Source organism: Takifugu rubripes, chromosome 4, assembly GCF_901000725.2.
Source record: "Takifugu rubripes chromosome 4, fTakRub1.2, whole genome shotgun sequence".
NCBI classification, from domain to species: domain Eukaryota; kingdom Metazoa; phylum Chordata; class Actinopteri; order Tetraodontiformes; family Tetraodontidae; genus Takifugu; species Takifugu rubripes.
In genome coordinates, this window is record NC_042288.1 from 382,177 (window position 1) to 405,492 (window position 23,316).

General features: G+C 51.6%; 1 protein-coding gene across 1 annotated transcript; it reads left to right on the forward strand.

Annotated features, from left to right (window-relative positions):
* The first annotated feature begins 259 nt into the window (after positions 1 to 259).
* slc18a2 (solute carrier family 18 member 2) lies at positions 260 to 21,917 on the forward strand. The gene is made up of 15 exons (XM_029835537.1): positions 260 to 605; positions 1,994 to 2,327; positions 9,580 to 9,638; positions 9,746 to 9,829; positions 10,549 to 10,641; positions 10,852 to 10,941; positions 11,054 to 11,097; positions 11,714 to 11,774; positions 16,829 to 16,924; positions 18,421 to 18,499; positions 19,695 to 19,746; positions 19,899 to 19,962; positions 20,052 to 20,171; positions 20,366 to 20,499; positions 21,472 to 21,917. Exons 1-15 carry the CDS (start codon positions 473 to 475, stop codon positions 21,577 to 21,579), a joined length of 1,551 nt encoding a protein of 516 aa, XP_029691397.1. The 5' UTR covers positions 260 to 472; the 3' UTR covers positions 21,580 to 21,917.
* Positions 21,918 to 23,316: the final 1,399 nt, after the last annotated feature.

The following is a 23,316-nucleotide window of genomic DNA, read 5'->3' on the forward strand; positions in this document are numbered from 1 at the left end:
TTCTATCCGATATGTTGGACCGATCAGTCACACACGATCTTGACCAGCAGGCGGCGCTGCTGCCTCAGACACGCCGGGCGGATCTTCCGAGGAATCCCGCTGGAAAAGTCGAATAATGTCATGAAGCGCGATGGAGACGTGATGCTCCTGTGTGCTCCTGCTGCTGCCACAGGTGGAATTTAATGTTCTCAGGTTCAGGTGTGTTCACCAACACGCGCCCGTGCGTCGTGCGTGTGACACGTGTTTCCCGAGGAGGTGTTTTATGTGTTTTGTGTGACGATCAGACGTCAGCAGCGGCTCCCCTCAGGAGGACAGGCTCTGCTGGGGTTACACCTCCTCCTCCTGCTCCTCCTCCTCCTCCTCCGCCGCCGCCGTCACAGCCCCGCACTTTCTGGACAACTTAGCAGCTGCAGGAGGAGGACCCTCTCCCCGCATCTCCCCGCAGGTCCACTGGTCACTCTTGCGTGTTTCGATGGGGAAGCTGGACGCGCTGTGGCAGCTGAGCCTGCTGAGGTGGCTGCGCGAGGAGCGACAGTCGCGGAAACTCATCCTCTTCATCGTCTTCGTGGCGCTGCTGCTGGACAACATGTTGCTGACTGTGGTCGGTGGGTGACACGGTCGGTGGGTCGGTGGGTGACACGGTCGGTGGGTCGGTGGGTGACACGGTCGGTGGGTGACACGGTCGGTGGGTGACACGGTCGGTGGGTCGGTGGGTGCCCGGTCGGTGGGTCGGTGGGTGACACGGTCGGTGGGTCGGTGGGTGCCCGGTCGGTGGGTCGGTGGGTGACACGGTCGGTGGGTCGGTGGGTGCCCGGTCGGTGGGTCGGTGGGTCGGTGGGTGCCCGGTCGGTGGGTCGGTGGGTGCCCGGTCGGTGGGTCGGTGGGTGACACGGTCGGTGGGTCGGTGGGTGCCGCTTCCGCTCTACCGTCGGTTCACTGCTGGCACAGACCACGCTGGGTCTGCCTGCCAACTTTTATCTGTCTGTCTGCCTGTCTGTCTGTCTGTCTGTCCTTCCATCATCCGTGTGTGTGTGTGCGCGCAGTGTAGTAAGTCAGACATGTAAAACAAACACATGGAACCTTGTTGCTGGTTGTCCACCTGTTGGACAACAACCTGTTTGGGCGTCTTTAATCTCCTGGGCCCCCAGTGGGGCCCTGGTCTCTGGTGGCCCTGGTCTCTGGTGGCCCCGTCTCTGGTGACCCTGGTCTCTGGTGGCCCTGGTCTCTGGTGGCCCCGTCTCTGGTGACCCTGGTCTCTGGTGGCCCCGTCTCTGGTGGCCCTGGTCTCTGGTGGCCCTGGTCTCTGGTGGCCCCGTCTCTGGTGACCCTGGTCTCTGGTGGCCCTGGTCTCTGGTGGCCCCGTCTCTGGTGACCCTGGTCTCTGGTGGCCCCGTCTCTGGTGGCCCTGGTCTCTGGTGGCCCCGTCTCTGGTGGCCCTGGTCTCTGGTGGCCCTGGTCTCTGGTGGCCCTGGTCTCTGTTGGCCCTGGTGCACATGCAGCTGCACCTTCCAACCGTGCAGACGAGCCTTCCTGGCCTGGAATATTGATCTAGTCATGGATTTGAGGCACTCGTTGAGTGTTTTCTGTTTTTATTTTAATATTAATTAACATACTCAGCACCTTCAGGTTGTTTACTCTAAACGTGGTTTATGCTCTAGATCAGGACTTGATCGCAGGTAAATGTTGTCGGTCAGCGTTGCTTCCTGTTCATTCCTACCTCCAGACGTCTCCACCTAATTAGGTTTAGCAGGAGGTAGAGGAGGAACCATGGAGATCACTTAATGAGCCCCTTCATATTCCTGAATATATTTAACAAACAGGTTTGTTCACTGGAACAAACACCATCATAAACATTCACTGGCTCCTTGGTGAATCCCACTAATGACCTGACCTGAAGAAGCCCCTGAAGAAGCCTAAACATATATATCCATATATCTCTACATATATGCAAACATCTATATTTATATTTGTAATGTGATTTTCCGACCCGCAGTTCCCATCATTCCAAGCTACCTGTACAGTCTGGACCAATCCAAAGTCTTGGTCTTGAAGAACAGCACAGAGTCCCAGGAGGCTTCATCTGGAGCCTTCCAAACCATCGTGTCCTTATACGACCACACTGTGAAGACCGTGGGCTCCAACGCCACCAGCAGGCCTACGGAGCTGGTCCCAGCACGCCTCCCTGGGACGGAGCTTCCTGGGAACGCCACCTGCCCGGAATCCACCAGCATGCTGACCAACGAGAACGTTAAAGTGGGGATGATGTTTGCCTCCAAGGCCACCGTGCAGCTCATCACCAACCCCTTCATCGGGCCGCTAACGAACAGGTACTGCGCCTCCTCACAGCTCCTCACAGCTCCTCACAGCTCCTCACACCTCCTGCACCTCCTCACAGCTCCTCACAGCTCCTCACACCTCATCACACCTCCTGCACCTCCTGCACCTCCTCACAGCTCCTCACAGCTCCTCACACCTCCTCACACCTCCTGCACCTCCTCACAGCTCCTCACACCTCCTTACAGCTCCTCACAGCTCCTCACAGCTCCTCACACCTCCTCACACCTCCTGCACACCTCCTGCACAGCTCCTCACACCTCCTGCACCTCCTCACAGCTCCTCACACCTCCTGCACCTCCTTACAGCTCCTCACAGCTCCTCACAGCTCCTCACACCTCCTCACACCTCCTGCACACCTCCTGCACAGCTCCTCACAGCTCCTCACACCTCCTGCACAGCTCCTCACACCTCCTCACACCTCCTCACACCTCCTCACACCTCCTCACAGCTCCTCACACCTCCTGCACCTCCTCACAGCTCCTCACAGCTCCTCACAGCTCCTCACACCTCCTGCACACCTCCTGCACAGCTCCTCACACCTCCTCACACCTCCTGCACACCTCCTCACACCTCCTGCACCTCCTCACACCTCCTCACAGCTCCTCACACCTCCTGCACACCTCCTGCACAGCTCCTCACACCTCCTACACCTCCTCACACCTCCTCACACCTCCTGCACCTCCTCACACCTCCTGCACACCTCCTCACAGCTCCTCACACCTCCTCACACCTCCAGCACCTCCTCACAGCTCCTCACAGCTCCTGCACACCTCCTCGCACCTCCTTACATCTCCTTCACACCTCCTGCACACCTCCTCACATCTCCTCACACCTCCTGCACACCTCCTCACACCTCCTCACACCTCCTCACACCTCCTGCACACCTCCTCACACCTCCTCACAGCTCCTCACACCTCCTGCACACCTCCTGCACACCTCCTCACACCTCCTCACACCTCCTGCACACCTCCTCACACCTCCTGTACACCTCCTCACACCTCCTGCACCTCCTCACAGCTCCTCACAGCTCCTGCACACCTCCTCGCACCTCCTTACATCTCCTTCACACCTCCTGCACACCTCCTCACACCTCCTGCACACCTCCTCACACCTCCTGCACACCTCCTGTACACCTCCTCACACCTCCTGTACACCTCCTCACACCTCCTCACACCTCCTGCACACCTCCTCACACCTCCTTACACCTCCTCACACCTCCTCACACCTCCTTACACCTCCTCACACCTCCTCACACCTCCTTACACCTCTTCACACCTCCTGCACACCTCCTGTACACCTCCTCACACCTCCTGCACACCTCCTCACACCTCCTGCACACCTCCTGTACACCTCCTGCACACCTCCTCACACCTCCTTACACCTCCTTACACCTCCTCACACCTCCTCACACCTCCTTACACCTCCTCACACCTCCTGTACACCTCCTGCACACCTCCTGTACACCTCCTCACACCTCCTCACACCTCCCCACACCTCCTCACACCTCCTCACACCTCCTCCTAAAGCTCCCCCTTGCAGATGTCCTTCTGGAAGACATGTTGACAGGTCACCTGTTTCCCTGCTGTGATGCTCTGCAGCAGTGGGGGCTGCCTGTGTCCACAACACACTCCTGGAATATCAGATGCTAAACCCAACCACAGACGGACCTTCCAGCTCTTCTTGTATACGTACTTGTATCTTTGTGAGGACTTTTGTAGACGTAATGCATTACTCAGCTCCTAACTCCACCCATCCCACCTACGTCCTGACCCCTAACCCTGACCTAAACCCAGTTCTAACCTCGACTAGGTCTGAACCCTGGGGGCCAGCCAGAATGTCCTCACTTTGCTAGTAGAATCTGCTGATGTACAAGAACACACACACAGATGAAGACGTGAGGGGGGACGTGTCCTCCTTCATGAACGTGTGTTCGTATAGAAGCCTGTTTGTTGGGGGATCAGGAGCTCTGCTGGCCTCAGCTTGGAGAGGGTTGATAGACCCTCTGGAGCTGCTGGACTGGGAGAACATAATGAGGAGTTGAGGAGAGACGTGATGAATGCTCCCAGCTGCCACCCAGGCTGTGTCCACACAGCTGGAGCTGCCCACTGTAGGTGGTGCAGCACGCCAACGTTAGCTAAAGAAGCTAAAAATACCCGCTGCAGCTGTGGCGCTGGCCCAGAACAGTCTGGGTCTCTGACAGGGAGACCAAAGACCACATGGCACCTGCTGAACTTCACTGCACATTTCAGCCAAACCTTCCAGCTGTGGCAGCTGTTGATGGTCCCAGTGCTGCTCAGCCCGGTTGGTTCCTGTAGACGCTGAGCTCAGCGGTCAGCTGGGGTGCTGCCGGAGCGTCTGAGGCGCCCCCCCCCCCCCCCGACCCCAGATGTAACTGGGAGCTCTGGGAGCTGTGGGAGCCAGCGAGGTTTGACCTTTTTCCGTGAGATCGCTTGCTGGTTTTTTTGCTGGTTGTGTGTGTGTGTGTGTGTGTGTGTGTGTGTGTGTGTGTGTGTGTGTGTGTGTGTGTGTGTGTGTGTGTGTGTGTGCTGCTTTGAGAGGGAACATACTGAAGGACTCGGTCATTCTTCCCTTTTTTTGAACAGTTTATTGTCACACTGGTGCTCAGAAGGTCCATGTTCCGGAGCACCAGAAGGCATGTTTGTGTCTGCCGTTACCGTGGAGACGGCTACAGAGACGCGGCCTCCCTCACTTGAGTTGACAGACCTTCAGGCATCTGTCCTCCTCGTCCACTCTGACGCCCCCTAACTCAGCCTGCTTTGGAGCATGTTTCCTATTTCCTGTCGGTGGAGGTTTGGTACCTGCGGCTCTGCTGCTGTGGGTCAACCTTCTGGAATCAGAGCCCCTCAGCAGCGAGGCAGGATTTCCTGTTTGAGATGGCGCTCACATATGCTCTAATTGAATCCCATTACTGCTTCTTAGTCACCTTTCTCCTGACAGAGGACAACACAAGGCCAGTCAAGCATGTGAGGAGAACATGACAGCGCTGATGCAGCTCTCATTAGCGTCTCCTCCTGAACCAGAGGCTCCACAAAGGCTCTGGCAGCTTTTACTACAGCAGCAACACATGGAGACAGGTCAGGCATCATAGGGGGGAGGGACAATATGTCAACATTAGCATTAGCGAAAATTAACATTAGCTTTTACTACAGCAGCAACACATGGAGACAGGTCAGGCATCATAGGGGGGGGGGACAATATGGCAACATTAGCATTAGCAAAAATTAACATTAGCTTTTACTACAGCAGCAACACATGGAGACAGGTCAGGCATCATAGGGGGGAGGGACAATATGTCAACATTAGCATTAGCGAAAATTAACATTAGCTTTTACTACAGCAGCAACACATGGAGACAGGTCAGGCATCATGGGGGGAGGGACAATATGGCAACATTAGCAACTCTTTTATTACAGCAGGTGTATGTGGTTGGGGAGGAGGGGAGAGGAGAGGAGAGGAGAGGAGAGGAGAGGAGAGGAGAGGAGAGGAGAGGAGAGGAGAGGAGAGGAGGGGAGGATAGGATAGGATAGGAGGGGAGGAGAGGAGCCACAGCGACATAAAGTCCCATTTTAACAGACCCGACAGCAATAAATGAGTAGAGCATCAACCAGTGACTGCTGGAGCAACGGTTAGCAATGGTTAGCAACGGTTAGCATCTTCATGAGCAGCTCTGCCTGCTAGGGTTAGGTTGTTTTAGACCAAAGAGATCAGAGGTGTCAAATTCAAATACCCAGTGTTCCAAAATTCAAAACTGGGACAAAGTCACAGACCAACATTGATATTTATTGGAAAAAATCCTCCAGCTAAAACACAGAACCTTTTGATATGGACCTAAACTAGTTTTTCTCAACAACTGAACATGGACCAAGCAAAGCTGAACACAATCCAATAAATAATTTATTATTGCACACATGCAAAATCGAAATTCAAATAAAAACAAACACATCACTCGGAGTCATTTCTTCTGAATTAAATTTCAACAGAAATCTTTTGCTATTGTAAGTTAATGTAGTGTAAAGCTAATGACTTTTCATCTGTTTTTCTGGTGCCTTTGAGTCATTTCCAGGTGCTTGTTTGTCTTGGTGTTGCGTTTTATAGCGCCATCTGCTGTTGTTCTCCTTGTGATCTACATTAGCTCCACATACAGGACAGACAGGTCAATCTACACATCTAAACAGATATTCTGCCTCCTACCTGTTCAGAAAGGTCCTATTTTCTGCCTTTAATCATTTTTCAGAGGGGTAGTGCCAGAATTAGCATTAGCATATAAGGTCGCTATGACTACTTCCTCTCTCTTGGTGGTCAGCAAGCCACATACTGGTGCGTTACCACCACCAACTGATGTGGAGTGTGGATTTTCACACCAAAGCACCAGCAGAGCATTCTGGGATTTGTAGTATTAGCACATGCGCTTTAATAATACCGGCAGGTCAGCTCTAATAGTTGATTGGTATGGCTGTACGGGCCAAATATAATTACATTGCGGGCCAAATTTGGCCCACGGGCCAGAGTTTGACACCGATGAAATAGATCATCTTTCTCCAGAGACAGAGTTGCCACTTGCGTTGGTGATTTTGCTGTATTCCACTCTAAAAGTAAAGTTTTTAATCGTAAATGTTTCATTAAAACGATTGAAAACACCAGTTAAAACGTTAGAAAACTCTGAGTCTCTCACTCAGTTTGAAAACTGTCGCAGAGGCAGCAGCACTGATTCCACAGCAGGATTCCTCTTTAAGATAAAAGCCTTCTAGGCAACGGCTCCGCGTTGGAGTCCCCACTGGAGGTCGGCAGTCCTTCTCTTTAGGGACGGCACCCTGGAGCATGGACGGGCTCCATCTCCTGTCCACACACTGGCAGTTCTGTCAGCCCGCCCCCTGCTGTCCAGCACCAGGGTTGTCCTGTCCAGCGGGAGCAGGATGAAGGTCTTTGGTGCCCCGAGGAGAGGACCGTCCAGATCTCCAAAATGGGCAACCAAGTTGACCTCCGGAAACAAAGTGCTACGATGGAGCTCGGTCCCCAGCCGTAGTCCCTCCTGCTGAGCCTGATCCACCAAAGTTGCAGCGCTCCTTTAGCTATCCTGACGGAGCAGGTGCCCGACAGAGAGCTACGGCTCATGGCTTTGGAACCAGTCACCTTCCAGTGGACAAAAATGTCAATGCCCAATGAGCCAGACTCCTCTAGAACATCCAGAATTAGGTAGACATTGTCCACCATGGACCTGCAAGGCACACAGTAGCTCTGAACCCAGGGGGGGACCTGTTAACCAAAGCCCTGGACAAAATCTTGTAATCCAAACCCAGGACAGACACAGGACACATGTTCTGCACGTTGCCTTTTTTTAAGCAGAAGGGGAACAACTGTCCCCCTGCAGGACACCTCCAGCATGTCCTGAGCTATAATGTCCCAAAAGGCTTTGTAAACCTCAAGTATCGACACAGGAGCCCTCCGTCCCAGCCAGACATAGAGGAGTCACAATCACTAGTGTCCACAGGTGCGTCCTCCAGCCGTCCACCTTTAGTCTCCCCCACATCGTGGGAGCAGGCCACCACTCAGACACCCCAACATCGTCCTCACCCGGCTCTCCTGTCATCATACCTCCCTCCCAACCTGCTGCCGTCCCTAGGTCACGTGTCTGACCCATCACCTGTCACCTCACCTGTCTCACCGAAATCACCTAATCTCACCAGTCCTGCCCACCTCACCTGTCTCACCCACCTCACCTGTCTCACCCACCTCACCAGTCCTGCCCACCTCACCTGTCTCACCCACCTCACTAGTCCTGCCCACCTCACCTGTCTTACCCACCTCACCTGTCTCACCTACCTCACCAGTCCTGCCCACCTCACCTGTCTCACCCACCTCACCTGTCTTACCCACCTCACCTGTCTCACCCACCTCACCAGTCCTGCCCACCTCACCTGTCTCACCCACCTCACCTGTCTCACTCACCTCACCTGTCTCACCTGTCACCTCCATCACCATCTCACATACTGACCCCACCTCTGCTCGCCACCAAACCACTGACACCTCTCAGCTAGAACGAACGAACCACAGCCGGACTGGGCCGGGCCGGGCCGGGCCGGGCAGCTAGGACAAGCCCTGGTTACACCCAGCAGAGGATGTGGTGAACAAAGAATAATCAGAGTCATCCATTGGGACGATGGAAGGAAAATAACTCACACACCTCACAAGAAGAAGGAGGAGGAGAAGGAGAAGAAGGCAGAGGAGAAGAAGAAGGAGGAGAAGTAGAAGGAGGAGGAGAAGGAGGAGGAGAAGGAGGAGAAGGAGGTTTAAGGCCATCAGACCTTCTGAACTAATGGAAATGTTTTTATAATCACAGCAGAACCCAAAGACACAACAAACATCACTATTAATGTTTCAATATAAAATATTCCAGCTTCCATGTGTCCTAATAAAGGCCTCCCCCTTCCTGTCCCCCTTCCTGGCCCCCTTCCTGTCCCTCTTCCTGTCCCCCTTCCTGTTCCTCTTCCTGTCCCCCTTCCTGTTCATCTTCCTGTTCCTCTTCCTGTCCCCTTTCCTGTTCCTCTTCCTGTCCCCCTTCCTGTCCCTCTTCCTGTCCCCCTTCCTGTTCCTCTTCCTGTCCCCCTTCCTGTTCCTCTTCCTGTCCCCCTTCCTGTTCCTCTTCCTCTCCCCCTTCCTGTTCCTGTCCCCTTTCCTGTCCCCCTTCCTGTTCCTCTTCCTGTCCCCCTTCCTGTCCCCCTTCCTGTTCCTCTTCCTGTTCCTCTTCCTGTCCCTCTTCCTGTCCCCCTTCCTGTTGCTCTTCCTGCTCCTCTTCCTGTCCCCTTTCCTGTCCCCCTTCCTGTTCCTCTTCCTGTCCCCCTTCCTGTCCCTCTTTCTGTCCCCCTTCATGTCCCTCTTTCTGTCCCCCTTCCTGTTCCTCTTCCTGTCCCTCTTCATATCCCTCTTCATGTCCCTCTTGATGTCCCTCTTCCTGTCCCTCTTTCTGTCCCTCTTCCTGTCCCCCTTCCTGTTCCTCTTCCTGTCCCTCTTCATGTCCCTCTTCCTGTTCCTCTTCATGTCCCTCTTTCTGTCCCCCTTCATGTCCCCCTTCCTGTTCTCTTCATGTCCCTCTTGATGTCCCTCTTTCTGTCCCACTTCATGTCCCTCTTGATGTTCCTCTTTCTGTCCCCCTTCCTGTCCCCCTTCCTGTTCCTCTTCCTGTCCCCCTTCCTGTCCCTCTTCCTGTCCCTCTGTCCCATGTAGAGTTGGATACCAGCTTCCCATTTTTGCTGGCTTCTGTATCATGTTTGCCTCGACGATACGTAAGTTCACCTGATTACTGATAAAAATGTCCACTGAGTGTTCAGCCTTGATGGGGGACACCGTCCACATCCGTCCTAACGTGTCCTCTCCTCATGCTCCTGTGAAGTCTTTGCCTTCTCATCCAGCTACGCGCTGCTGTTTGTGGCCAGATCTCTTCAGGGTGTTGGTTCATCCTGCTCATCTGTGGCAGGTAGGACACGGCCACACACACTCACACACACACACTCTCACACACACACACACACGCACACGCCCACACACACTCTCACGCACACACACACACGCACACGCCCACACACACTCTCACACACACACACACACTCACACACACGCACACACACACACGCACGCATGCCCACACTCACACACACACACTCACACACACGCACACACACACACGCACGCATGCCCACACTCACACACACACTCTCACACACACGCACACACACGCCCACACACACTCTCACACGCACTCACACACACACAGTCACACACACCCACACGCACTCACACACGCACACACGCACACGCACACACACACACGCACGCATGCCCACACTCACACACACACACACTCACACACACGCACACGCACACACACACACGCACACATGCCCACACTCACACACACACACACACACGCCCACACACACTCTCACACGCACTCACACACACACAGTCACACACACCCACACGCACTCACACACGCACACACACACACACACACGCACTCACACACACACACACACGCACTCACACACACTCACACACACACACACACACTCTCACACACTCACACACACACACTCACACACACACACACACAGGCCTGGGTGGGGGCTCTTCCTGCTGTATCGATGGGATTGTTGCTGATGTGGTGCATGTTTGTGTTCCACCGTTCCCAAACAGGAATGGGAATGCTTGCGAGCGTGTACACGGATGACGAGGAGAGAGGTCACGCTATCGGGATCGCCCTCGGAGGGCTGGCTCTGGGCGTGCTAGGTAGGAACGGGAGCAGGCCTGTGAGTTTAAAGACTCAAACTACAGATGTTTCCTCAGATAACTGATCACGTGACTGGGATGGTTTCTGGGACAGCAACAAGGTGTCCTGAGAGAGACAGAGGGGGACGCTAGCAGAATAATGACGTGCTACGTGGGACGTGTTAGCTACCTTTGTTAGCATCACATTGTCATGTGGTTTGTCCTCCACAGTTGGACCTCCGTTCGGCAGCGTGATGTATGAATACGTTGGGAAGACGGCTCCGTTCCTCATCCTGGCCTTCCTGGCTCTTTTTGATGGAGGTACATGGGAAAGCCCCCGTCTGAGGGCAGATTTCACGTTAGCACCATGAAATATTTTGGTGTTTCACGTCATTTCCCCTAATATGGAAGGTTCTCATCTCCTGTGTCTCAGCCCTGCAGCTGCTGGTCCTTCAGCCGACCAAGGTGGAACCAGAGGTGAGCGTTTGGCTGGAGGGCTCAGATCCTGAGGGGGGGACCCCTCCTCCTGATTCAGCTGACCTTTACTGCTGCACATCCAGGATGGCGCTGCTCCGCAAATAAGGAGCAGCAACAAAAGGGAAAAAGGGAAAAAGCAGAACTGGACCTTGTTCCAGCACCCTGGTCCAGATGGACCCAGCAGGGATCAAAGAAACCCAACAAATCTCACAATCCAACAGATTTAACAATGAGTGAAGAGTCAGAGCTGGCTCCAGGGGGCGGGGTTACCATCCAGCCATCATCCATCATCCATTCATCATCATCCATTCATCATCATCCATCCATCCATCATCCATCCATCCATCATCATCCATCCATCCATCATCATCCATCCATCCATCCATTCATTCATTCATTAATTTATTCATTCCTTCATTCATTCATTCATTCATTCATTCATTCAAAGAACAATTTTGGACCTAAAACCCAATGATGGAGGGGTTGTGAGACTCAGTGAAATATTTGGATCTTGGATCTGTAGACCCCCCCCCAACCCTAACCCGCCCTGCAGATCCAGAAGTTAAAAGAACAGAACTGGAGCTCAGTCTTGTCTTTTATCTTTTGTCCTTGGCAGAGTCAGAAGGGGACGTCGTTGTTGACGCTGTTGAAGGATCCGTACATTCTGATCGCAGCTGGTAAGAGAACATGGTGGACAGCAGGACGTGTCAATGTGTAGAACATGGTGGACAGCAGGACGTGTCAATGTGTAGAACATGGTGGACAGCAGGACGTGTCAATGAGTAGAACATGGTGGACAGCAGGACGTGTCAGTGTGTAGAACATGGTGGACAGCGGGACGTGTCAATGTGTAGAACATGGTGGACAGCGGGACGTGTCAATGTGTAGAACATGGTGGACAGCGGGACGTGTCAATGAGTAGAACATGGTGGACAGCGGGACGTGTCAGTGAGTAGAACATGGTGGACAGCGGGACGTGTCAATGTGTAGAACATGGTGGACAGCGGGACGTGTCAATGTGTAGAACATGGTGGACAGCGGGACGTGTCAATGAGTAGAACATGGTGGACAGCGGGACGTGTCAATGAGTAGAACATGGTGGACAGCGGGACGTGTCAATGTGTAGAACATGGTGGACAGCGGGACGTGTCAATGAGTAGAACATGGTGGACAGCAGGACGTGTCAGTGAGTAGAACATGGTGGACAGCAGGACGTGTCAGTGAGTAGAACATGGTGGACAGCAGGACGTGTCAATGTGTAGAACATGGTGGACAGCAGGACGTGTCAATGAGTAGAACATGGTGGACAGCAGGACGTGTCAATGAGTAGAACATGGTGGACAGCAGGACGTGTCAGTGAGTAGAACATGGTGGACAGCAGGACGTGTCAGTGAGTAGAACATGGTGGACAGCAGGACGTGTCAGTGAGTAGAACATGGTGGACAGCAGGACGTGTCAGTGAGTAGAACATGGTGGACAGCAGGACGTGTCAATGAGTAGAACATGGTGGACAGCAGGACGTGTCAGTGAGTAGAACATGATGGACAGCAGGACGTGTCAATGAGTAGAACATGGTGGACAGCAGGACGTGTCAGTGAGTAGAACATGGTGGACAGCAGGACGTGTCAATGAGTAGAACATGGTGGACAGCAGGACGTGTCAGTGAGTAGAACATGGTGGACAGCAGGACGTGTCAATGAGTAGAACATGGTGGACAGCAGGACGTGTCAATGAGTAGAACATGGTGGACAGCAGGACGTGTCAGTGAGTAGAACATGGTGGACAGCAGGACGTGTCAATGAGTAGAACATGGTGGACAGGAGGACGTGTCAGTGAGTAGAACATGGTGGACAGCAGGACGTGTCAGTGAGTAGAACATGGTGGACAGCAGGACGTGTCAATGAGTAGAACATGGTGGACAGCGGGACGTGTCAGTGAGTAGAACATGGTGGACAGCGGGACGTGTCAATGAGTAGAACATGGTGGACAGCGGGACGTGTCAATGAGTAGAAGATGGTGGACAGCGGGACGTGTCAATGAGTAGAACATGGTGGACAGCGGGACGTGTCAGTGAGTAGAACATGGTGGACAGCGGGACGTGTCAATGAGTAGAACATGGTGGACAGCGGGACGTGTCAGTGAGTAGAACATGGTGGACAGCGGGACGTGTCAGTGAGTAGAACATGGTGGACAGCAGGACGTGTCAGTGAGTAGAACATGGTGGACAGCAGGACGTGTCAGTGAGTAGAACATGGTGGACAGCAGGACGTGTCAATGTGTAGAACATGGTGGACAGCGGGACGTGTCAATGAGTAGAACATGGTGGACAGCGGGACGTGTCAGTGAGTAGAACATGGTGGACAGCGGGACGTGTCAATGAGTAGAACATGGTGGACAGCGGGACGTGTCAGTGAGTAGAACATGGTGGACAGCAGGACGTGTCAGTGAGTAGAACATGGTGGACAGCAGGACGTGTCAGTGAGTAGAACATGGTGGACAGCAGGACGTGTCAGTGAGTAGAACATGGTGGACAGCAGGACGTGTCAATGTGTAGAACATGGTGGACAGCAGGTACAGATGACACTTGTCATGTTGGATGTTTGGCTCTTTATGCTCGTGGAGGCCAACGGAGGATTGTCACTTTGAAAAAACAAACAACAAATTGTAACCACAGGAGCATCAAGGCAACAACCAGGCAGTTTGACCACGGTGGTGGTTGTTGATCAGAGTTAGACTTGGTCCAGCGTCTCTAGTCGGGAATTATTTTAGATTTGGAAAAGAAACTCGATGCTTTTGTTTCGTGTTTCTTTTGGTCATTGTTCAACTTTATTGTATTTGGAGCCCAAAATCCCCAACGTTGTTGCCTCAGAGGTAAGGATGGGCGATACCACACTTTTGGGATTCGATACGATACCGATACTTTTTCTTGTATTTTCATCGATACCGATACCGTTCATTTCTTACTGGCAATTTTTGTCAGTCAAAATATTATTACATTTAAGACAAATCACAAGACAAATACAGACCATTTATATACAATTTATTATGGTCAATTGATTACTAGGATTTCCTGATCCTTTAAACCTGCATAAGACAGTTGTTCCATGAGAAAATTAACTAGAACAATGTCTGACACCATCACACCTTTAGTGCACTTGAGGTTTGTCATCACACTTTACTGAAGTCTCAGATTGCTGTTCAAAAGTATCATATTCACATTTTCTGCTTTAAGACGATTGCGGCTCTGCCTTTTGCTGACTGTCGGCTCGGCGGGCGATGTTGCACGTTGATGCTCATTCGCTGTCTCCTGTCACGTGACATAGGCCAGCTCAATACGCCGCCAGGTACAGGGGTGTCCCAGCACATATTCATTTAAGTAACTAATCTAAAACGGCAGAAAGTGATGCATACACCCCCAATTTTCTTTTTTTAAGTTAGTATTGATATTTATAAAAGAAAATCGATACCAAATGAGTAGCTTGTGAGTATCGATATATCGATACCACGGGATTGATCCGCCCATCCTTACTCAGAGGCTTACTCAGAGTAGACTACAGTAGAGTAGACTACAGTAGAGTAGAGTAGACTACAGTAGAGTAGACTACAGTAGAGTACAGTAGACTACAGTAGAGTAGAGCAGAGTAGAGTAGACTACAGTAGAGTAGAGTAGACTACAGTAGAGTAGAGCAGAGCAGAGTAGAGTAGAGTAGAGCAGAGTAGACTACAGTAGAGTAGAGTAGACTACAGCAGAGTACAGTAGACTACAGTAGAGTAGAGTAGAGTAGACTACAGTAGAGTAGAGTAGACTACAGTAGAGTAGAGCAGACTACAGTAGAGCAGAGTAGACTACAGTAGAGTAGAGCAGAGTACAGTAGAGTAGACTACAGTAGAGTAGAGCAGAGTAGACTACAGTAGAGTAGACTACAGTAGAGTAGAGCAGAGTAGACTACAGTAGAGTAGAGCAGAGTACAGTAGAGTAGAGTAGACTACAGTAGAGCAGAGTAGACTACAGTAGAGTAGAGTACAGTAGAGTAGACTACCTTAGAGTAGACTACAGTAGAGTAGAGTACAGTAGAGTAGACTACCTTAGAGTAGACTACAGTAGAGTAGAGCAGAGTACAGTAGAGTACAGTAGAGTAGAGTACAGTAGAGTACAGTAGTGTAGACTACCTTAGAGTAGACTACAGTAGAGTAGACTACAGTAGAGTAGAGCAGAGTAGACTACAGTAGAGCAGAGTAGACTACAGCAGAGTAGACTACAGCAGAGCAGAGTAGACTACAGTAGAGTAGAGTACAGTAGAGTAGACTACCTTAGAGTAGACTACAGTAGAGTAGAGCAGAGTAGAGTACAGTAGAGTAGACTACCTTAGAGTAGACTACAGCAGAGTAGACTACAGTAGAGTAGAGCAGAGTACAGTAGAGTAGAGTAGACTACAGTAGAGTAGACTACAGTAGAGTAGAGCAGAGTAGACTACAGTAGAGTAGAGCAGAGTACAGTAGAGTAGAGTAGACTACAGTAGAGTAGAGCAGAGTAGACTACAGTAGAGTAGACTACAGTAGAGTAGAGCAGAGTAGACTACAGTAGAGCAGAGTAGAGTACAGTAGAGTAGACTACCTTAGAGTAGACTACAGTAGAGTAGAGCAGAGTACAGTAGAGTACAGTAGAGTACAGTAGAGTAGAGTACAGTAGAGTAGAGCAGAGTAGACTACAGTAGAGTAGAGCAGAGTACAGTAGAGTAGAGTAGACTACAGTAGAGTAGAGCAGAGTAGACTACAGTAGAGTAGACTACAGTAGAGTAGAGCAGAGTAGAGTACAGTAGAGTAGACTACCTTAGAGTAGACTACAGCAGAGTAGACTACAGTAGAGTAGAGCAGAGTACAGTAGAGTAGAGTAGACTACAGTAGAGTAGACTACAGTAGAGTAGAGCAGAGTAGACTACAGTAGAGTAGAGCAGAGTACAGTAGAGTAGAGTAGACTACAGTAGAGTAGAGCAGAGTAGACTACAGTAGAGTAGACTACAGTAGAGTAGAGCAGAGTAGACTACAGTAGAGCAGAGTAGAGTACAGTAGAGTAGACTACCTTAGAGTAGACTACAGTAGAGTAGAGCAGAGTACAGTAGAGTACAGTAGAGTACAGTAGAGTAGAGTACAGTAGAGTAGACTACCTTAGAGTAGACTACAGCAGAGTAGACTACAGTAGAGTAGAGCAGAGCAGAGTAGAGTAGACTACAGTAGAGCAGAGTAGACTACAGTAGAGTAGACTACAGTAGAGTAGAGCAGAGTAGAGTAGAGTACAGTAGAGTAGACTACCTTAGAGTAGACTACCTTAGAGTAGACTACAGCAGAGTAGAGTAGAGTACAGTAGAGTAGAGTAGACTACAGTAGAGTAGAGTACAGTAGAGTAGACTACAGTAGAGTAGAGCAGAGTAGACTACAGTAGAGCAGAGTAGAGTAGAGTACAGTAGAGTAGACTACAGTAGACTACCTTAGAGTAGACTACAGCAGAGTAGACTACAGTAGAGTAGAACGATGTCTGAACAGCCTGTTGACAACGGCTGAGACTGAAGGTAGAACATTGTAGCGTTTCTATGTGGCAGCTGTGAGGAGAACATCGGTGGTAGGTGCTGATTGTCCAGAGAGCAGCAATGACAGCTGGACCGTAGGAATGGCTGGGAATGATTCCTGTTGTCCTTGTTGTTGTTAATAGTTGTGTCTCCCTCTTCCCCCATAGGTGCCATCTGTTTTGGAAATATGGCGATTGCCATGATGGAGCCAACGTTGCCGATCTGGATGATGGAGACCATGTGTGCAGAGAAGTGGCAGCTCGGTACCAGACCCTCTCACCCTACCCGACTGTGTTCACGCTGAGCTGCTACAGACGGTCGCTGCTACACCCTCGATAAAGATGCTACAACTTACACAGTTCTGATGACATCATCACAAGCCTTTATTGTTTCTACTTACGAATAATTAGAATTTGTAGCTGTAGATGTGACCTTGGATATGAAGATGTTACACCGTGGGGCTGGTCATCGTCCATGGCAACCTGCTAGATAGTGAGACCCTCAAGAGAAGGATGGTAGGTTAGGGACTGTGGATCATTGTGGATGAAGGAGGCTGCAGGTAGGAGAAGCACCAGGAGTCCTTCAGCAGTCTACAAGTTGGTAGGAAGCTCCTGCTGCAACAGTTGTGTGTAATCAGCTGTTTTAGGAGCCTGCCCATTAGAGCCTTTGTGCAGCAGGAGATGGGTTTACATTTTGTTTAATGTGGGGCTTGAAGGATCTCACTTAATCAACTTTAAGTTCTAAAGGTGGAACCAGAGGTTAAAGGATTCCCAAGGACTCGGGCTTCTGAATGAACCATATAAACTGGATTTGTGGTTCTTTCTTAGCCATTAAACAATCCAAAAAACAGCACAACTACAGACAGAACAGCAGAGGGGGCTGCAGCACCCCCTGTCGGTAGGAGATGACAGTTAAAGTGCCGGCACTAGTTTTTGTTTTTTTTGGAGAGGAGAGGGTAAAGGAAAGTGACCGTGACTCCAGGGCTGGTCCAAGTACTGAGCCATGAGGAGCGCCACCAACATGAGGAAACAAGCTTAGACTGGAATCCTTCCCAGAACTAGTCAGAACTAGTGTGGAAAAGGTCCATTCACCAGTTAAAGACCGGTTCCTGGTTCCTAGCTGGTCTAGTTACCTAGTTTTCAACATCTCCTTTGTGAAGAGTTTTGAAGGTCTAAACTGTCACGTTAGTCCTTCATCTCAACTGGCTCTGACTCCGACTATGATGTGTTCAAAGGTCAGCAAATATGAAGAGCTGAAGGGGAGGAGGCCCAGCGGTTGCTCACGGACTGGTTTAGTGGTTTCGGTGGTGGTGACCGGTGACTTGGTGAACTAAAAAGAGCAGTTTAGCTCCAGATGGAAGATAGTTCAGGAAGAGAGTGATGAAAGCCAGGCGGTAAAGACAGCCTCTAAATCAGACATGGCCGTTATTAGCAGGTCCAGAAACAGTGCTGACATCACTTCCTGTCATGTGACCCTCTCCGTTGAGCCTGTTAATGTTTTACAGACTAGAGAAGGTAGCTTTGGCTGAGCAGGCGTCCCTCAGGACGGAGGGACAGACTGTGGGTTGGCCTGTTCGCTCCTGCTGCTGCTCTTATTACTTTGCTTCAGCATCAGCTCAGTCAGATAAAAGAGCAGAGATGAGTGAAAACAGGATATGAGCTCAACACGCACGTCGGCGCCGCCACAATGGAGCAGCACCAGCTGCTGATACTCATCTGCTTCTCATATGTCCTCTCTTCTCCCTCCGTCTGTGGTCCAGGTGTTGCCTTCTTACCAGCCTCCCTCTCCTACCTTATTGGAACGTACATCATCGGCAAATTGGCCCACAGGATCGGGAGGTGGGGAAAGAACTGATCCTTATCTCTCTCTCATATCTGCTTCCGCTCCTCTAAATGAGTTTTCACCAGTTTCCTCAGGCTGCCTTTATTGGACCTGACAAACACTCCGTGGTGGTACCTCCCGCCACCTCAGGAGGGGTGGAGGGATGGAGAGGTGGAGGGGTGGAGGGGTGGAGGGATGGATGGGTGGAGGGGTGGAGAGGTGGAGGGGTGGAGGGATGGATGGGTGGAGGGATGGAGGGATGGATGGAGGGATGGAGGGGTGGAGAGGTGGAGGGGTGGAGAGATGGAGGGGTGGAGGGATGGATGGGTGGAGAGGTGGATGGGTGGAGAGGTGGATGGAGGGGTGAATGGGTGGAGAGGTGGAGGGATGGAGGGGTGGAGGGATGGATGGAGGGATGGATGGGTGGAGGGGTGGATGGAGGGGTGGAGAGATGGAGGGATGGAGGGGTGGAGAGGTGGATGGAGGGGTGAAGGGATGGATGGGTGGAGAGGTGGATGGAGGGGTGAAGGGATGGATGGGTGGAGAGGTGGATGGAGGGGTGAATGGGTGGAGAGGTGGAGGGGTGGAGAGGTGGATGGAGGGGTGGAGAGGTGGAGAGGTGGGTGGAGGGGATGGATGGGTGGAGGGGGTGGAGGGATGGATGGGTGGATGGAGGGGTGGGTGGAGAGGTGGATGGAGGGGTGGGTGGAGAGGTGGATGGAGGGGTGGAGGGATGGATGGGTGGAGGGGTGGAGTGGAGGGGTGGGTGGAGGGGTGGAGAGGTGGAGGGGTGGAGAGGTGGATGGAGGGGTGAATGGGTGGAGAGGTGGAGAGGTGGATGGAGGGGTGAATGGGTGGAGAGGTGGAGGGGTGGAGAGGTGGATGGAGGGGTCCTGACCCTGACCCTGATCCTGATCCTGATCCTGACCCTAACCCTTATCCTGACCCTGTCCCTGACCCTGTCCCTGACCCTGTCCCTGATCCTGACCCTGACCCTGACCCTGACCCTGACCCTGACCCTGTCCCTGTCCCTGACCCTGTCCCTGACCCTGACCCTGACCCTGATCCTGATCCTGATCCTGATCCTATCCCTGTCCCTGTCCCTGTCCCTGTCCCTGTCCCTGTCCCTGTCCCTGTCCCTGTCCCTGTCCCTGACCCTGATCCTCTCTGGGCCTGTGTAGTCTGGTAACCGGTCCCCTCTGGTTCCTCCAGGTGGCTCTGTGCTCTGGTCGGGATGACGTTGGTGGGAATAAGCGTCATCTGTGTGAGTATCCGCTGAAGGTCTGGAGCATTATTGTGTTGATCAAAAACAAGTTTGATCTGGTTTGATCGTCTTCATATGTGTTGGAATCCTCCTGAAGAGACAAAGATGAAAATGACTGTAAGTGTTGGTTTGTTTGTTTGTTTGTTCCGTAGGTTCCATTTGCCACAAGCATCTACGGTCTGATTCTGCCCAACTTTGGTGTTGGTTTTGCTATCGGTAATTTATCCGTGCATTCGCTATCACTCACCAACAAATGTGTTATAAATGTGTTATTACCGCGTTATTATTGTGTGTTGCTGCTGCAGGCATGGTGGACTCCTCCATGATGCCTATTATGGGCTATCTTGTGGACCTACGTCACGTGTCCGTGTATGGAAGCGTCTATGCCATCGCTGACGTGGCCTTCTGCATGGGATTCGCCTTCGGTGAGTCGGAAGCAGACGCACGAATCCTGAAGAAACCGCTTCTGTTCTTACTGTGATCTACTCCACCAGGACACACACACACACACACACACACACACATATAATCACCTTAGCCTCATCAAACTGATGCTAAGTACCGTTAGCATTATCATAGTCCTCATGACGCGGCTGTGACCTGTCCTCCGCTGCTTTAGGTCCATCGATCGGAGGGTCCATCGCTGAGAACATCGGCTTCCCCTGGGTGATGGCCATCATTGGGATCATGGACATTCTGTTTGCTCCTCTTTGCATCTTCCTCAGGAATCCGCCAGCTCAAGAAGAAAAAGTTGTAAGTCACAAGCTTAAAACCAGCGGCTCGGTTCCTCCACACGCACATGTGCAGGATGTTTCCTGGCCTGGTTCGGCAGGTTGGAGGGCAGGTTTATCACATTTACCTACAACTCCTGATCTTTCCAGACCTTCTACATCCAACATCAAATATATGTTTCATGGCTACTCTGTGAACCAGACGGCCTGAATGGTCCTCGTGCTCCTGACGCACAGCTAGCATCAGCCTCTTTAGCATCAGCCTCTTTAGCATCAGCCTCTTTAGGTCACACCTGAGTGGTGGCGATTCCAGCTCAGAAGCTAGTATCAGGGTTCTGGAGTAGAACTGGGAGCCAGGTCAGGGGTAAACTGGGTATTGGGGTCATGCGCGTTCTGGACTCCAAAAGGCTAAATGTAATCCCACGATGCAGGTTTATTGTGAGGTCCAGAGCTGGTTCTTGTTAAGGCTAGTAAGTTCTGTGGTTGTTCTGGCACAAGGCTACACAGGAGCAGCTCAGAGGCTAGCAGGCCTGCGGCAGACCAGAGTTGAGGCAAGCTTGGATCAGGTTGGAGGCTAGTCAGGCTAATCCAAGAGAAGCTCAGCTGTCTTGACATTATCAACCATCACTGGAGCTGACAGTGTGCTAGCAGGCCTCTAGCTAACTGCTACCACAACTCTGGAGCAGACAGGAGACCAGGTGGTCCAGAGCTTGAACAGGTGCATTTATTCTGGACTTGCAGAACTTGGAGTTGCAAATGTCCTCTGAGTCGGGTCGACACTGCAGAAAAACCAGGTGAAAGTCAAAGATCACAGGTGGACCTGGATCCTGTTGATGGACTACACGGCCCTGCATGACGCCGCGGTTCTGTTAAAACTGTTATTACTGCACGCGTGCTAATAAATGTCAACAGCAGTGTCCAAGAGGCCGAACCAGCCGGGCTCCTGGAGGCCCACGGTCCCCTAGAAACCTTTCACACGCTCTTGTCTCTACAGGCCATTTTGATGGACTCCAACTGCTCCATGAAGACCAGGTCCTACTCTACCCAGGACCCGCTCTACCAGCCGGACAGCCTGGATCAGGACGCTGAGGGATTTGATTAAGCGGGCGTGGATTCACTGCGTCGGCGAAGCCTTCAGGAAGGACCAGCACGAAGAAGTCATGTTTTAATGTGAATGTCCCTCGTTACTGTTCGTGTCCTCGCAGCAGCTTCTCTGGAGCTGCTGGAGATGTTTGGAGCCTTATTCAGTAGACACGTGTGAGTGAACACGCTGTAGGTGGTGGAAGAATGTCCTGCTCGGAACCTAGATCACTTCCTGTGACGCCCATCAGATCTCCCTCGCTGTGTCAGTGACGCTGTGTGTCCAGCTTGGTGTGTAACTTCGTAGTGTAACTGTCAGGTGTGTCCACAAGTTGCTGTGTGTTAAAAATGGAGGAACATTTGTCGCCTCTTGTTCTTATTTACATCGACAGAGGGAAAATCTGCTGGCAGGCAGCTACGCGGGGGGCGGGGCATGGGGCGGTGCATGTCGGGTGGGGGCGGGGCTCTTCTCTCACACACACATCTCGTGTGTGTAGCAACAATCGCAGTTGTTGGTGGAGCTCAGCAGGTTTCATCCACACACAGAAATGATCATTCTAGATCTGCACTAGGAAACTGCCCCCCCCACACAGTGCACTGCTGTGTGTGTGTGTGTGTGTGTGTGTGTGTGAGAGAGAGAGAGAGTTTATTTTGGTGCAAGTTTGATGGGACATGCCCGTGGAAGCCACTAATGATATTACACAGTTATTACAGCCTTATATGTGTCCCTGTTGGGTTGTTTATTTTTAGGTTTTGGTTTGAATAAATTGGTTGAAAGCAGAGATTTGGAATCGATGTTGATTCAAAAAGAACGAAAGAAGGTTTCTTGAAATGATTTTCTTCACTTCTTTGGATGAACGTTATAAACAATGTTTTCTCGACACATTGAGATCATCTGGAAGGCTCGGCTATGCTAGGCTACATCGTAACATCCTGGAAAAGTGGCCGTCTGAGCGCGTTGTTGCTTAGCAACAGCACGAATCTTCAGGAATCAACGCTGTTTCCAGCCAGACGTGCGTTGCTGTTTGGATCTGAAACTACAGGTGAAGAGGCGGCGCCGGTACCGCTGTGGCGGCCTGGACTGATGTCCCTCATCAGCAGGCTGGACCCGCCTCTTACCGGCTGGACCCGCCTCTTACTGGCTGCCTGCTCAGGCCACTCAAACCACATTTACCCTGCAAACACATTTCCTGTGTGGTTCAGAGACCTCAAGCAGAAGCAGACGCTTAAAAAAACAGTTCTAACTGAATCCAATTAGGTCCCTTACAAGTAAAACAAAATTACCCTGGTTCAGACGTGGTCTGGGGGGGCCGCTTCAGCTCCGGCGGGTCAAAGCTGCCGTCTACTGAATTCATCTTCATTTATCAGCGTCTGTTAGTCAAAATTGTCTTTCCAGGATCTCAGGGCCTGACCAACAAGAAACAGGGGCAGGAAAAACTGCCCTCTAACAGGAAGAAACCTGGAGCAGGACCGGGCTCATGTGGGGAGGGGGGGCAGCTTCAAAGCAAAGATCTTTTTGCTCCTGGGAAATGACCGAAGGCTCTTAAACCGGCTGCCCTGCCTTGAACAGCCACTTCTCTGTCTCCAGTGAAGGTTTCCTCCTGTCGGAGACTAAAGAAAGGACATTCTCCCACGGCTCCCGGTGGGGGCCAGGGACCCAGGTGCTGGAGAAAATGCCAGGCTGGAGTCGAGCCAAGACGAGTCAAAGCAGATTTATTAAACAGCAAGTTTAAAAATGGCAGAAGCTGAACCCAAATAG